The sequence below is a fragment of the Podarcis erhardii genome, assembly GCF_964252035.2.
Source record: "Podarcis erhardii genome assembly, chromosome: 3".
Lineage (NCBI taxonomy): Eukaryota > Metazoa > Chordata > Lepidosauria > Squamata > Lacertidae > Podarcis > Podarcis erhardii.
The window spans coordinates 124,410,772-124,428,105 of NC_138507.1; the positions used below are offsets into that span (position 1 = coordinate 124,410,772).

Consider the following 17,334-nt stretch of genomic DNA (forward strand, 5'->3'; position numbering starts at 1 on the left):
TTGACTTTAGATTCTTAACTTATAAATACATAACTTCTCACGACATTTCTGCTGAAACCTGTGGGTATCTATCCACCATTATCCAAATTCTCTTACGGTTTGCTTTACTTTAAGATAGCCTTTAAACTTTATAATACATTTCAATAAAAACTTTAAATTTCCCAATCCTCTCCCCACAGCTCCTCCCCTGGTCCCCAAAAAAACTGCCAATCCTTTCCGTCAATTCCCTAAAGCTTGTTAATCCGGGAACCTGATGTCGGAGGCTCTTAGGTCCCCCCCAGGCCCCTTCTGGCAATTTCGTTCATACTCCTTAATTCCCAGAGACACATCTCTGGGGAATCCCTTCCTCACATAATAGCTGTACCATTTAAACCCTTCAACCAAATTTTCAGGTTTAGATTTTAAGTGGTCTTTCCAAAGGTATTTCCCAATGCATCCAAATCTAGTAGCCCCAAAACCTTCATTCATTTCCAAACACATATCCATCTTCCAACAGTCCATAGATCCCTGTGTAATGGGATCCTTCCATCCTTTCAGTCCAAACTGAGGCCCAACCATCACAATCAGGCCTTTGCCACAGTCCATCATATAGGGGCATAGGATGTCAATCAAATCAACCAAAGGTTAAAAAGGAACATTTTTGCCCAGTGCCTAAAGGTGTGTAACAAATGCGCTTGGGGGAACTTCCCTGGGGAGAGCATTCTTCACATGGGGAGCCACTGCAGAGAAGGCCCCGTTCCTGTGCTGCCACCCTCCGGACCTCTCAAGGAGGAGGGACACGAAGAAGGGCCTCAGAAGATGATCTCAGGGTCCGGGGAGGTTCATATGGAGAGAGGCAGTCCTTGAGGAATTGTGGTCCTGAGCTGTTTAATGCTTAATAGGTCAAAACCAGCACACTGAATTGGCAGCCAGTGCTGTTGGACCAGGATTGGTGCAATATGTTCAAACCGCCTTGCTCCGGTGAGCAACCTGGCCGCTGAATTCTGCACCAGCTGCAGTTTCCGAACCGTCTTCAGAGGCAGCCCAACGTGTAACGCATTGCAGTACCTAACACTGAGTAAAATTGCAAAAATGTATAGAACTAGCTCAAATTTCTGCTGGAAATGTAAAAGGAAAGAAGGTACCTTTTATCATATGTGGTGGTCCTGTGGAGTGGTAAAAGCATTCTGGGAAATGATATATACTGAATTAAAGAAAGCGTTAAAGAAAACTTTTGTCATCACCAACATCATCAATTTTAATTTGCATACCGCCTTTCTATCTTACAATACTCAAGGCGGTTTACAAGCTGAAGAAACATAAAATGTACATCTTCTAACAATCTAACGCAATACAAAAATGTGATAATAAAACATAACTTTAAAATTGGCAGCCTACATCAAAATAGCAACATTCAACCATTAATTAGAATAGTATAACATAATGATAACATATAAAAGTTAAACAGAAATCCACTCAACAGTTACAATAATATCGGACTTCCGGGTTGGCGCCAACGCGTAATGGTGGATTCCCTCTGAGCTCCGGAGGGACTAGCTTCACAAGTTCGGGTCTGGCCGTTGCGGTAAAGCGGGGACCCTTAAAAATCACAGGCGGGTGAAGCCTGTGAGCGTGGGACTCAGCGGGCACCATTGCGCCCCCCCTGAACTGCGAAAAAGCCTTTTTAAAGGCTTTGGAACGGATCGGGGTGAGCGGCGCGGTGCTGAGAGTCGACTGCTCTTCTCATAAAGTGAAGCCGCACAGCCGTTAGCGGAGAGCGCTGACTTCTTCCTGGCAATTGGACTCTGAAAAAGCTACCCGTGAGTAGGTTAAATCTGAACTATTTTGAGAACAAATTGAATTAATTTGGCACCGAAAGGGGAAAGTATAAACAGGAAGTCAGCTTCCCCTCTTTATAGACTGAGCAAAGCAAAGAGATTAGAAAGCGGAAACCTTTAAAGACGTTTTTGGGAAGACTAAAATCCAACATCAAAAAAGTGGTCCCCCCCCCCTAAATTGCAGGAGTGTAGGGGGAAAGATTTAAACATTCTTTACCTGCATGAAAAAGGGGGAAAAGAAAAGCTCAATCTGCTGCCTTCAAACCTGGGAACGGAATGCTTTTGGATAAGAAAGCCGATCAGTGGGGAGCCTGTCTCAAACTAGAGCTGAAAGTTAAGGCTTTTGAACCAGCTCTGCAGAGTGATACAGTGTTACTGGACTTCTCCTGTCATAAAGCAACATTTTAAAGTAACTATTTACAAAATAACTATTGGGGGACATTGAAACTGTGACTTTTAAGTGATTTGAAGAACTTACAAGGACTTTATTTGTTTCTAAAGAGTTGTGAATTGAACTGGTCCCCCTAGAGGAATATTGACATTGTTGCAACAATACTTAAGTAACTGGAAATTTCCTTCCCAAAACAAATTCTTCAGGCGTGGGATTCTCATGAGAGTGGCATGGCAAATGATAAAGGTTAACTAGACTTAGCACAGGAAAAAACAACTGGCACTAGATCTGGCAGACAATTTTGGAGTGACATTGCAACTCAGAGAAGGGCCTCAACATCTGGAACTGCAGGTACACTAGGAGCTGTTACTTCGCAAACTAAACCAAAAGTAATGTCATCTGAAGATGTATTGACCCAGGCACTTGGTAAAATTAATGACTCTTTGGAAAATCTAGCAAGACAAGTAGCAGAGACAAATAGAATCATAGAGTTGGAAGAGACCACAAGGGCCATCGAGTCCAACCCCCTGCCAAGCAGGAAACACCATCAGAGCACTCCTGACATATGGTTGTCAAGCCTCTGCTTAAAGACCTCCAAAGAAGGAGACCCCACCACACTCCTTGGCAGCAAATTCCACTGTCAAACAGCTCTTACTGTCAGGAAGTTCTTCCTAATGTTTAGGTGGAATCTTCTTTCTTGTAGTTTGGATCCATTGCTCCGTGTCCGCTTCTCTGGAGCAGCAGAAAACAACCTTTCTCCCTCCTCTATGTGACATCCTTTTATATATTTGAACATGGCTATCATATCACCCCTTAACCTCCTCTTCTCCAGGCTAAACATGCCCAGCTGCCTTAGCCGTTCCTCATAAGGCATTGTTTCCAGGCCTTTGACCATTTTGGTTGCCCTCCTCTGGGCAACCAAACAAGTGGCTGAGACAAATAAACAGGTAGCGGAGGCTTCTGCAAAAATAGATTTGAACACTACAAGCATTAATGATTTGGGCAAGAAGGTGAACTCCAATACACAGTCTATTGAAAGATTAATAGAGGAATCGGCCACGATTCGAAAAGTAGCTGAGGAAGCTAAGGAGACTGCAATTGCCGCCCAAGAGAAGATATTACCAGTATATAAGAAACTTGAGGACCATGACCTGACATTGTCTATGATTGAACTACAAGGGAAGGAGAGGAACTTAAGATTAAGAGCAATACCTGAAATTGAGAAGGACAATTTGGTGGATTTTCTTACAAAAGAATTTATAGACTTTTGGCAGCAGGATTTGGGGAAGGAAGAATTTCAGATAGTGAGTGCATTTAGAATTGGAAGAAGACATAGAAAGAACAAAGTAAGAGATTGTTTGATTACCTTTCGAACTAAGGAAGAAAGGGATAAAATTCTGAATTTGCACTATCAAAGAACTTTGGAAATTGAAGATTCGTTTGTGGAGATCTTTAAGGACATCCCAAAACACATTTTGGATATAAGGTCCAACTACAGAGATCTAGTCACCCTACTGAGGAGAAATAGAATACTCTTCAGGTGGGAATTTCCCCAAGGCCTATTGTTTAAATATAAAGAAAAGAAGATAAGGATAAGAACAGTAATCGACAAAGACAAGTTTTTAGGAGATTATGGAGAAGACTTGCAAAAAGAAGCAGAATCTGGAGAAGACCAAAGACCACTGGAAAAAGGAATACTTGACATAGCAAACCTTTCCTTTGGATTGGACAGCCCAGGGAAAGAGACACCACCGACAGATCAAGAACAGTTACTTGGAGCAGTAGGAGGTAAAGTGAAGTAACCCCATCACCATGGCTCTGCAACTTCTAACCTGGAATTGTAATGGTTTGAACTCACCTCGGAAGAGAAAATTAGTTTTTCACATACTAAAAAAAGAACAATTGGACTTGATTTGCCTACAGGAAACACATGTGATGAGACTACATAGAAAAATACTTATTAATAAGAGATTGGGACAAGAGTTCATCTCATCTGATAAAGTTAAAAAAAGAGGGGTAGTGATATATGCAAAGGAGAGATTGTTACCGAAATTAATTTTTAAAGATGAACAAGGAAGATTTTTGGCAATTGAAATCCAAGTTCAAGGAGAGAAACTTCTGATCGTAGGAATTTATGCACCGAACGAGGGGAAATCTGAATTCTTTAAGAAGTTGCATGAGAGTTTATTGGATTATATGGACTACAACTTAATTCTGATGGGGGACATGAATGGAGTAGTATCTACAAATATGGATAAGGCACAAAAACAGGTAGTCACCAAAGATGGTAGACTACCAAAAACCTTTTTTGAATTGACTGACAATATGGATCTGATTGACATTTGGAGAACTAAGAACCCCCTGGGAGAGAGGGAACCTTTTTCTCTGAAGCCAAGATGACATGGACTAGAATTGACCAAATTTGGATTACTAGAGGAATGGCACCAAAGATAAAAAAAGTGGAAATCTGCCCCCAAACTTGCTCTGACCATAATGCTGTAAAGATGGAGATGAAGCAAACAACAACCGGCACCTTTAGATGGAGGATGAATGACACCTTATTTAGAGATGAAGAAGTATATAAGAAGGCCCAAAAAACTTTGAAAGACTATTTTGAAATAAATATGTCAACAAATGTTGAAAAAAGAGTAATCTGGGATGCAAGTAAAGCTGTTATGAGAGGGTTTTTGATTCAACAGAATGCAATAAAGAAGAGAAGTCAAAATGAGAAAAAAGATAAAATACTGGAGAAAATTAAAGATGGAGAGAAAAAATTGAGAACAAAACCAAAGTTGCAGGAGATTTTGAGAGAAATAAAATTACATCAAGTACAATATATGGAATTGATGAATCAGGAAATAGAATGGAAAATTAAGCAAATGAGACAAAAGACTTTTGAATCAGCAGATAAATGTGGGAAACTCTTGGCTTGGCAAATGAAAAAAAGACAAAAATTAAATACTATTACTAATTTAGAAGTGGAAGGAAAGAACATACACAATCCAGTTGAGATCAGAAACTGCTCCCAGAGGTATTTCAAACAATTATATTCACAAGGGCCACAGAAGGAAATGGACATAGATCGATTTTTGGAGACAAACGGGTTGCCAAAAATCTCTCAAGAAAGTAAATTGATGCTGAATTACAAAATATCTGACCAGGAAGTAGAAGGTGCCATTCAAAATATGCAATTAGGCAAGTCTCCAGGACCGGATGGGCTGACTTCCAGATACTATAAATCCTTAAAGGAGTGGCTATTACAACCCTTGAAGGAAGTCTGCAATGAAATTTTGGAAGGGAAAAGGGCACCAGATTCGTGGAAAGAGGCGTATATCACACTCATACCAAAAACTGAGACTGAAAAGACTCAACTTAAGAACTACCGTCCCATATCGTTATTAAATGTGGATTACAAAATTTTTGCTGATATTTTGGCTAAGAGATTGAAAAAAGTACTGATGGATGAGATTCACAAGGACCAAGCGGGTTTCAATTTGAGGAATATAATAGACATTTTGGAAAAGTTAGAAGTGAATATAAACACTAAAGCAGTCTTGATATTTGTGGATGCGGAGAAAGCCTTTGACAACATCTCTTGGAGTTTTATGGAAAAGAATCTACAGGGTATGGGGGTAGGCCAAGGGTTTGAAAATGGTATGGGTGCAATATACTCTGAACAAAAGGCCAAATTAATTGTAAATAATGTGGTTACGGAAGAATTTAGGATAGAAAAAGGGACACGACAGGGATGCCCAATTTCCCCATTACTTTTCATATCGGTCCTGGAGGTCCTGCTGAATATGATTAGAAGGGTTAAAGGTATACAGGTCGGAGCTTAACAGTACAAACTGAGAGCATTTGCAGATGATTTAGTACTGACGTTACAGGAGCCAGAATCTAGCACCAAAAGGGTGTTGGAACTAATTCAAGAGTTTGGTCAAGTGGCAGGATTTAAATTGAACAAGTTAAAAACTAAGGTTTTAGGAAAAAAATTAACATCGATTGAAACAGAGAGGTTTCAGAATGAAACAGGTCTGACAGTGGTTAAGAAAGTGAAATACCTGGGGATTAACATGACAGCTAAAAATGGGAATCTATTTAAAGATAACTATGAAAAATGTTGGACGGAAGTGAAAAAAGATTTAGAAATTTGGTCAAATTTGAAGCTTTCATTTCAAATTTGAAATGAAAAAGGTATTTATATATACCTTTCTGAAGAAACCAGAGGCCTTTCTCCTGGGCATGGTCGACCAATTGGTGTTAAAGAAAGACAGAACGTTTTTTATGTATGCTACAACAGCAGCAAGAATACTCATCGCAAAGCACTGGAAGACACAGGATTTACCCACCCTGGAAGAATGGCAGATGAAGGTGATAGACTATATGGGACTGGCAGAAATGACCGGCAGAATCCGAGACCAGGGAAAAGAGTCGGCAGAAGAAGACTGGAAGAAATTCAAAGATTATCTTCAGAAATATTGTAAAATTAAGGAATGTTAGAATGATGTTGGATAGAAATTAAGTGGTTTCCAGCTGTAATGTTTTAAGAGATGAAAAATAAGATTTGGGAATAAGCAAAATTAACTTTGAGAATTAATAATTTGCTGAGTGAACAATTTGAACTGGAATATAAGGAAGGGAGGTTTGAGGAGGTCGGGGAAATATGTTAATGAAAAATAAGCATGGTGAACTTTATGTGTTTTTAAACTTTTTTGTATTTTTCTATTTTTTGTTTTTTTTTATTGTATTAACTTGGAAAACTATAATAAATATCTTTTTTTTAAAAAAAACACAGTTACAATAATATCTAAACTATAATCAATAAAACAACGGCAAGCCACAGTACACAAAACAATACAATACACATTGAGAAGCAGAAGGTTGGGCAAGGCAGGTGGAAGGAGGCCTTGCCTGGTGGAGTCTCTCCCCTCACCCTTTCTAAGAAAACCAGAGGCTTTTCTGTTATAATATAATATGTGATGAATTACCAAAGAAAATAAGAGACTGTTTACGTATGCAACAATGGCAGTGAGAATGTTTTTGGCCCAGAGATGGAAAGAAGGTGAAGTACCAACTAAGGAAGAGCGGCAGACCAAACTGATGGAATGCGCAGAAATGGCGAGACTAAGGGGAAAGATCAGAAACCTGGAAGAACAAGTATTTTTAAAAGACTGGGATAATTTTATTGTATACTTGAAAGACCACTGTAGACAGTTAAAATCACGGGCAGGGATGCAAGGACACTTGTAATGTGAACTGAACTTTGGTTACTATGGTTGCATAAGAGATGGATAATGGTAAAAGATGCAGGAAAAAGGGGAAAGATAACATCTTTAGAACTGGAACGCATGGGGGGGAAGGTCTGAAGGTGTGAAAGAACCTTGATATTTGGTATGTTTTGGAAAGGTTACAGTTATCATGTATAACTTTATCTAAAACCAATTTAATTTTTTTATATATTTTTTTAAGAGCAGGCCTTCTCCCACCCATCTGGTCTAGGGCACCACCCACTAACTGCCTCAGTCTTATCTGGACTGAGTTTCACTTTGACATTGAGTTTCAGACATCCACTCCACCTTCCTCCCAGGGAAGGCAAAAAGAGCAGAGACTGCTAGACCAGTGTTTCCCAACCTTTTTTGGGCAAAGGCACACTTGTTTCATGAAAAAAATCTTGAGGCACACCACCATTAGAAAATGTTTAAAAAATTAACTCTGTGCCTATATTGACTATATATAAAGTAACTCTCTTTAATAGGAATCAAATAAACATAAAGAAAGTATTTTATAATTACTTTATTATGAAATAGTAAGTACCGTATTTTTCGTCCCATAGGACGCTCCGTCCCATAGGACGCACCTACTTTTTTGAGGGGGGAAATAAAGGAAAAAAATTTTTCCTTTATTTCCCCCCCAAAAAACCAGGTCGGGGAACAGTGGGATGGCGGTGCTGCGCCTCCCCGCTGTCCCCCGAGCTTGTGGCGCCCCGCGCGTCCGGCGGCAGGCTACAGTCCGCAGCATGGGGAACCCTCTGTTTCAGGGCGCCCCATGCGCCCCCCGGGTGCGCAAGGCTTGCCAACACGAGCGCGGAGCACGGGGCGTCCTCCGAAGGGCGCCCCGTGCTCCGCGCTGCCAGCTGACGCCCGCAAGCCTTGCGCTCCCGGGGGGAGATCCCCCGGGTGCGCAAGGCTGGCCAACACCAGCGCGGAGCACGGGGCGTCCTCTGGAGGGCGCCCCGTGCTCCGCGCTGCAGGCTGCTGCCCGCAAGCCTTGCGCTCCCGGGGGGAGATCCCCCGGGTGCGCAAGGCTGGCCGACACCAGCGCGGAGCACGGGGCGTCCTCCGAAGGGCGCCCCGTGCTCCGCGCTGCCAGCTGACGCCCGCAAGCCTTGCGCTCCCGGGGGGAGATCCCCCGGGTGCGCAAGGCTTGCGGACACCTGCGTGGAGCACGGGGCGTCCTCCGAAGGGCGCCCCGTGCTCCGCGCTGCCAGCTGACGCCTGCAAGCCTTGCGCTCTCAGGGGGAGGTCCCCCGGGTGCGCAGGGCTGGCCTACAACAGCGCGGAGCACGGGGCGATGGGATGTGGGAGGGAGCTCGCTCCCCGCCCCGCGTGTGCTCGCCGCCGCCACCCCGCCTCTCGCCGCCCGACTCGCCCGCCTCCCTCCCACGGCACACCAGGCAACGTCTCGCGGCACACTAGTGTGCCGCGGAACACCGGTTGGGAAACACTGTGCTAGACTACTAAAAATGCTGAAAAACGGAGGCACACATTCCATGCTGGATGCCATCAGACGGTTGACTCATGTTCAGCTTGTGGTCCACAAAGACCATTAGACTTCTACAATTCTATGATTCTGTGGGAAACGGGGGGCCACTAGGGGGCGCATAGGAAGATGGCTGACAATAACATTGAGGTCCAGCTCCAAGGGCTTTCTGGCAGTTCCCTCACTGCGAGAAGCAAAGCTACAGGGAACCAGGCAGAGGGCCTTCTCAGTAGAGGCGCCCGCCCTGTGGAACACCCTCCCACCAGATGTCAAAGAGAACAACAACTACCTGACATTCAGAAGACATCTTAAGGGAGCCCTGATCAGGGAAGTTTTTAATCTGTGATATTTTAGTGTATTTCTGGTTTCTATGGAAGCCTCCCAGAGTGGCTGGGGAAACCCAGCCAGATGGGAGGGGTACAAATAATAAATTATTATTATCTCTCCAACCCACAGGAGGTAATTTGGAGACTATCTTGGGAGTAATTAGCCTCCCTACCCATCCAGGTCGGTGAGTGGGGCCATATGCCTGCTGTGCCAGATACCACCCCCAAATTTTTGAGGGGGATGGGGGCATTAGGCACAAAAACCCTCCTTTGGGATCTCGGCACTCCTGGACACTGTCTCTGACCTGCGCCACTAGCTGCAAGAACTTCAAAGGAAACAATTTGGCACGAAGGAATGCACATACTTCATGAAATGAGGAGGAGTGAGTGAAGACTGCAACAGAAGAGGTCTCTGGAAAAGCAAGTTTTAAATTATGAGAAGATATGTTGATACGGTATGGCAAATGACTGATGGGGGAGGGGGAAAAACATTTTATTTTACTAAGTGATACCCCAAGAATCCCCTCCCTTCAGGAGTCAAAAGCCAGAAATGAGGTTTTAAGGACTTAAGCTGTGAATCTAAGGCGGTGTGGAGATAAACTTTCGAACCAAAGCATGTTTTTAGAAGACTGTGGAATGTATAAGAGCTTTGCTTCTGATGCAGTTAAAAATGTCGTCGACGCCATCTTAGGAAGCTCTGTCGGAGGAATAAGCCTGGGAGGTGGAAGAGAGTGTGTTTACATCGTGGGAGAGACCCCTCAAAGAGGCTTCAGGTACGACAGAATTTACGAAGGAAAAAGTGATCTTATCTCCGAAGGTGACGATTTATGGGAACTAACTGGAATTGAGGATTTACGACGGGAAATCTACGCAGGAGTATTATCGGTGCTTATCGGCTTAAGGAGACCATGAGAAGAGACCATAAAGGACAAAGAGAAAATATTTGATTACGAGTGATGTGGAAACAGCAAGATATGAATATATGTTTGGACTGTTTGAACATCTATTTGGACTGATTTGGACTGATTTGGACATTAATGCAGAAGGAATGATTAGATCAGAATTCTTACTCGGATCTGGAAGTATGGGACCCCCCAACAAAATTTTAAAAAATTGGCTCTGTAATTTGGAATTTATGTGATGTGGTTTGATTTGATGTGATTGGCCGGTTAATAAAATTTATTTAAAAATAAAATAAAATATGATTCTATGGGAAACACCACACTTGCCGGCAGCATATGTGAAAAGGATCTAAGGGTCTTAGGACACCAAAAGCTTAACATGAGTCAACAAGGTGAGTCCGTAGCAAAATAAGCTAATGCTATTTCAGGCTATCTCAACAGGCGTCTAATGTCCAGGTCATGGGAAGTAATACTAGGTTCCTTTCTGCCTTGGTCAGACCACACCTGGAGTCCTGTGCTCAATTCTGGATGTCACAATCAAAGGAGGATATTGAGAAGTTGGAATCTGTGCCGAGAAGGGTGACCAATATAATCAAGCATTTGGAAACCAAGCCTTTTAAGGAACGATAGAAGGAGCTGGGTAGGCTTAGACTGGAAAAGAGGAGACTGAGAGGAGATAGGAGACCCATCTTCAAATACCATGATTCTCCCTGCTGTGAGTTCCTTGATGGTAAGTGAGACTTTTCTTCCATTTGAAGCTCTTTCCACATTCCAAGCACTGATATGGTCTCTTCTCACAGTGAATTGTTTGATGGGAAGTAAGGGTAACCTTCTGACTGAAGCTCTTTCCACATTCCAAGCATTGATATGGCTTCTCCCCTGTATGAATTCTTTGATGGGAAGTGAGACTATTCTGTCGACTAAAGCTCTTCCCACATTCTAAGCACTGATATGGTCTCCCCTCTGTATGAATTCTTTGATGGGAAGTGAGACTATTCTTACAAGTGAAGCTCTTTCCACATTCCAAGCACTGATATAGTTCCTCCCCTGTATGAATTCTTTGATGGGAAGTGAGCTGGCAGTCCTTAATGAAGCCCCTTCCACATTCCAAGCATTTATATGGTTTCTCCACTCGGTGAATACTTTCATGTGAAGTAAGGGTACTCTTCCGACTAAAATTCTTTCCACATTCCAAGCACTGATATGGTTTCTCCCCTGTATGATTTCTTTGATGATCTGTGAGCTGAACTTTCTGCCTGAAGCTCTTTCCACATTCCAAGCACTGATATGGTTTCTCCCCTGTATGAATTCTTTGATGATCTGTGAGCTTAGCTTTCTGCCTGAAGCTCTTTCCACATTCCAAGCACGTATAGGGTTTCTCCCCTGTATGAATACTTTGATGGGATATGAGATGGTCCTTCCAACTGAAGCTCTTACCACACTCCAAGCACTGATATGGTCTCTCCCGACTGTGAATTGCTTGATGATAAGTGAGATGTCTCTTCAGTTTGAAGCTCTTCCCACATTCCAAACACTGATGGGGTTTCTCCCCTCTGTGGCTTATTTCATGTGAAGTAAGGTAATCCTTCCGACTAAAATTCTTTCCACATTCCAAGCACTGATATGGTTTCTCTCCTGTATGAATTCGTTGATGGGAAGTGAGACTATTTTTGCAACTAAAGCTCTTCCCACATTCTAAGCACTGATGGGGTTTCTTCCCTGTATGAATTCTTTGATGGAAAGTGCGAAATGTCTTCTGACGAAATGTCTTACCATCTTCCAAGTACCGATAATGATATTTCCCAGTAGGATATATTTTATGGGAAGTAGAATGGGAGCTCAGACTATAACTCTCTCCACACTCCAAATATTTATACAACTTCCCCACTCTGTGAATGTCTCCCTGGTTCATAATTTTCAATCCATCAGCACCTGCATCAAAGAAAGAAACCGATTAGAGCCTCAGGAAGAAATAGAGCCCCAAATTATGGAAGACTGCTAATGAATGTTTGTGATCAATGAAGAATGGAAGGGACTTAGATCTGAGGCCTTACTATAGGGTTCACTGCCTTTGTTGACTCTCATTGACGCACAGATTGATGGGAACCTGAGATTCAAACAGCCTGGGATCTTCCAGGGTGGATTTTGTTTGACCTAATCGTGGAATCTCCTCCATGTGCAAGGCCAGTTGTCTCTTTGGTCAACCAGAAAGTGACAGGAGCAAAAACAGAAAACCTCACAGAAGCTGCTACTTCTGCCAACACATGGAAGGTTACATTCAAGAATGTCTGGGCAGCTCAGACCGGCCTGGTCATGGTTTAAAAAGGCATATGTGGGGCAAGAATATTTGCAGACAAAACAGTAGATTCAAGGTGAGCTATGGGGAAGGAGAATCCCAGATGCTGTCAAGCGCCATCAAAATATTGCAGGATTCTCACAGGTGGAGGTAGGGGTGTGTGTGTGTGGGTGTGTGTGTGTGTTTGTGTGTGTGTGTATTTCAAAACATATATTATAGTCCAGCAGGAATCCTTACTGAGAGAGTCCACAGTCGCACGATTCTCCTCCATGACTTCCTTATGCAGAGCTCTCTGGTCAGGATCCAGCAACGCCCACTCCTCCTCTGTGAAATACACAGCGACATCTTCAAAGCACAGAGGACCCTGAAGGGAAGGGAAAAAGGTCCTCTTCTGAGACAGCACAAAGATTATCCACTATACATTGCTCAGTTGTTTTTTGTCCATTCCTTGTTGTGTTCTTTTAATGGGATTATTTTGTGGCACCTTTTAGGTCTGGATGCCTATTTTAGCATTTCAGTGGATTTATTTTACTGTGCATTCTAATGATGGGTATTAATCTTTGTGTGAATGGGTGGACCTCCGCCTGGTGTTCTTCAAATTGTTCTTTCTGTGGAAGTATTCCTGTCTGCCAGACAGAACGCTCCCTTCTCTGCTCCCGCTGTGTGCTGCTTGGGGGGCGATGGGACCCTCCCTCTGCCCTACAGCCAACTTCAAGGGGCTCATGGGGGCACAAAGAGGGGGAGGAGGGGGATTCCCCTTCTTCAGCTGATGGGGCTGCTGAGGTGAATCCCGGCCACGGTTTGTTATGGCTTCTCAACTTCTTGGAAGCTTCTCAACTGCTTAGAAGCCTGATTAGATCAATATAGAAATATAACTGCAGCTACTGATAAATCATAAAAATAGTGACATTCCGAAGCCCAGTTAAGGAGAGATGGCTGTTCATTCCTGTCAGCACATAGAGTTTCCCGAATGGCATTGTCCATCTTTGTTCAGGACCGAGGCTTTGACAGAAGCCAAGAGGAGGAGAAATTCTTTCTGGCCCAGAGGCTCCCTGGCTGCCCCCCTCCTCTGACTCTTTCCCCACAAAGCTTTTTCCCCATACCAGATCTGTTTCCACAGCTGCTGCTTCTCCTCCGTTCTCATGAAAAGATGGATGAGGAGGTCTGGGGGGCATCCTTCTGTCACCTGTGAGAGACAAAAGTCAAAGGGAAGCCATCAGCTCCTGCGTCCCTCACTTCTTCAAATACACTGAAACAGAAGTCTCTTTCAGCAGCCTGTTTCAGTGTATCTGAAGAAGTGTGCATGCACATGAAAGCTCATACCAATAACAAACTTAGTTGGTCACTAAGGTGCTACTGGAAGGAATTTTTTTATTTTGTTACAACTATGGCAGACCAACACGGCTACCTACCTGTAACTAGAGGTTCAGCACTTAGAGATTTGTGCCATAGATGTGCCATGGAAAAGGTCTTGCTTCTTGAGTGCATTTTGACATTGTACCCATTTCAAATTTTTGTTCTTCAAAATACATCTGCCCCCCTTTGGGCTCTTGGCCCCAAGTGCCTCCCCCCCCCCCAAAGATGAACAGAACCCAAAGATTAGTTTCAAGATCCACAGAATGGGAAGAAAGACGAGTTCCTCCTTACCCAGTGGCCTCTCTCTGGCGTCCAACGGAGTCTTTTCTGCCTCACAGGAATCCAGGCCCATTTCCGCAAAGAGACCCTTTCCCTGAAAGAGTAGCAAGGATTTAAAACAGAGAATGGGGAGAAGGATTAGAAAAGGAATGATCGGAGCAGATCTCATCCCTTGCTTCTCCAAAGAGGGCCAGCCGTTAGGAGAGCATCTTGGAAGGCGCCCTGTCTTGCTTGGAGCCCCTTGGGAGGTTCCAGAGGAAAGTCTCTCACCTGCTGCTCTGCCTGCTTCCTCTCCTCCACCTGACTCAGGAGGAAACCTTCGGCCAGGGCTACAGCCTGGGAACTGGTCTCCGCTCCGCATTCCCTCACCCAGCTCTCCATCTCCAGCGGAAGGACAGCCAGGAACTGCTCCAAGATCACCAGGTCCAGCATCTCAGCTTTGGTATGACTTTCTGGCTTCAGCCACCGACAGTCAAGGTGGTGGAGTCGTCCGCAAGCCTCTTGGGGTCCTTTGGCCTCCTGAGAGCCAGACTGCGTCAACTGCTGGCTCTGCACCTCTGAGCAGAGGGTGTCCTCCTCACCTGGGATCTTCTGCTCTGAATTTCCCCCAAATCTCCCACTGCTCCCAGTTTGGGGGGCAGGGCCTCCTCCTGCTTCAGGGCCAGCTGAGTCTTGCTCATCCATCTGGGCTCTCATGAAGCCTCCAAGAGATCGGAAGGAATCCTTTCGCTTTCTGCCAAGTTCTGATGGTCCAATTTAGAGTTCTAGCAAAGCCTACAAAGCAAACATATTGGTCTGTTATCAGACTGATACTTGGTCAGGAGAAGAGAAATGCTTCCTGAGCAAGCGTGGATGAGTCCTGCTAGGAGCCAGAGCTGGACTGCACCACAGCCCCGACTCTGAACTTTCATTAAAAGGAAAAAAAGTAAGAAGAAAGAGAAGTATGTCTCTAGCCCTGGTCTAAGGAAAGTGACCATGCAGAATTGCCTCACTGACAATTTCATGACCCAGAAGGTGGAAGAAACAAGAAGGGGATCATCTGTCTTGGACCTAGTCCTCAACAACAGATGGGAACTGATCAACCAAGTGGAAGTACTGGGAAACTCGGAAGTGATCATGTCCTCTTGAGGTTTCCTGAGACAGAGGGAAACGAAAGCTGAGTGTAGTCAGGAATTCACTTTAAGGCGGCCAATTTTAAAAGGCTTAAGGAGATACTGGGTGAGATCCTATGTTCTGAAATACTAAAGGAAATGGGAGCTTCTTCAAGGTGAAATATTGAAGGCCCAAATGCAGGCAGTCCCAACAGGAAAGAATAGTGAGAGGCATCTAAGGAAAACAGTGTGGCTGCATAAGGAAAGTGATGCCCAACCTAGTAATAAAAGAATAAATGGTGCAAGGAGGGAGCTGAAGTCCAGGATCGGAAAAGAGGGAGTAACTGAACGCATGGCTTCTTCAAGTGAATTCAGATCTCCAGGACCTGCTGAGCTGCATCCAAGGTACTGAAGGAGCTTGGGGATGTAAGCTCAGAGCCTTCATCTAGAGCTCTGATTCTTGGAGAACAGGAGAGGTTCCTGCAGACTGGAGGGGGGCAAATGTTGTCCCCATCTTCAAAAACAGGAAAAACTACCAACCGGTGAGCTTGAGATTGATACCAGGCAACCGGGGAAGGTCCTGGAACAGATAATTAAACCGTCAGTCTGTGAGGACTGAGAAAAGGATGCTGTGATTACTAAGACCCAGCACAGGTTTCTCCAAAACAAGTCATGCCAGACCCATCTGGCAGCACCCAGATGATGGGCTGGGCTCCCTTTATTAGTGGCATTTCTATCCCACCTTTTCCTTCAAGGATCTCCGGGGGCATCCATGCGTCTACCCCTCCTCACTGAGTCCCCACAACAATGGGGCTCCGTTCAAGGTGCTGCCATGAGGGGTTCACTTGGACCCCAATCTCTGAGGAGCCTCTGGAGCAGAGCCCACCGCTAAGCACCAACTCATATGTCGCAGACTCACTCATTATCGTTGACCCACCAAATTTCTACCGTTTGCCACAGGCTGTCGGGGGGGGGGCGGGTCTTTTCTGAGGGAAAACCTAGTGATTTGCAGTCTGAGGCAGGCGTTGGTCAAACCAGAAAAGCTTTTTTTTTCTTACACAAAATGTTGGTGAAAGAAGGTTGGGTCAGGAGAGGCATTCTTTCAGGTAGAAGTTAAGTTATTATTAAACTAAACAGAAAAATGTCAAAGGCCTAAACACAGTAGTACAGGCGCAGCTTCTCTCCAGATCGGTTCTTCCACTTGAGGGAGACGTTGAGGTGTGCAAAAGAGGGGGCCAAATGCTTCCTGGCCTTGCTGCTCCTTCCCTAGCAATGGCAGACGTTTCCGTGAAAAGCTTTGGGCGCAGCCTCATTCTTTGCCTCCAGAGAAGGGAGCTTTTCGTCCTGGACCCGGTTCTCTGAGCAATGCCACTGCGGAGGTCTTTCCAAAGAAGATCACCGACCTCGGGGTCCCCTTCTCCTTCGGGAAGACCTCTCCCCTCCAGACGGGAAGGAGACCCCGGTCAGAGCATAGCTGTCAAGCTCCCCTTTTTTTGCGGGAAATTCCCTTATTCCAGCGCCGCTTCCCACTGCTCTCCCGGATTGTTAGATATCCCGTCGACTGTCCCCGGGACAGGGGAGGCTGCTGGTCCCTGAAACTCTGGTTCAGAGGGTCTTCCCACGGCTTCTCCCTCTCCTGCCCCCGACTCAGCCCCCCATGTGCCGCCTGTCTCTCCATCCGTCTGTCTGCCTGTCTGTCTGCCTGCCTTCCCCAGAGGCTCCACCGGCTCTTCCTCTGGCCAGAGACCAGATTCCCCTCAGAGAGGCTCCATCCGGAGCCCCTTCTCCTCCCTCAGTCCAGTCCTGGGTCCAGATCCCTCTTTCTGCTTCTATCTCTCCAAAGGAGCCCTGGCTCACTTGAAGGCCTCTTTGGGGAAACTTCACTTTTCAGGGTTGACATTTTACCAGTGGCGTAGCGTGGGTTGTCAGCACCCGGGGCAAGGCAAGTGATTTGCGCCCCCTAACCCGTGGATTTGCCCTCACCCCAGAAGTTGCGCCCGGTGCGGCCGGCCCCCCCTGCACCCCCCACGCTACGCCACTGCATTTTACTATGGTTTTATATGTGCTGGAAGCCGCCCAGAGTGGCTGAGGGAGCCCAGCCGGATGGGAGGGGTATA

General features: G+C 45.0%; 1 protein-coding gene across 1 annotated transcript; it reads right to left on the bottom strand.

Annotated features, from left to right (window-relative positions):
• Positions 1-10,779: 10,779 nt before the first annotated feature.
• Positions 10,780-14,905, bottom strand: LOC309337825 (uncharacterized protein). The gene is made up of 5 exons (XM_081854721.1): positions 14,397-14,905; positions 14,139-14,220; positions 13,595-13,677; positions 12,729-12,855; positions 10,780-12,127 (listed from the first exon to the last, which is right to left on the bottom strand). Exons 1-5 carry the CDS (start codon positions 14,820-14,822, stop codon positions 10,887-10,889), a joined length of 1,959 nt encoding a protein of 652 aa, XP_081710847.1. The 5' UTR covers positions 14,823-14,905; the 3' UTR covers positions 10,780-10,886.
• Positions 14,906-17,334: the final 2,429 nt, after the last annotated feature.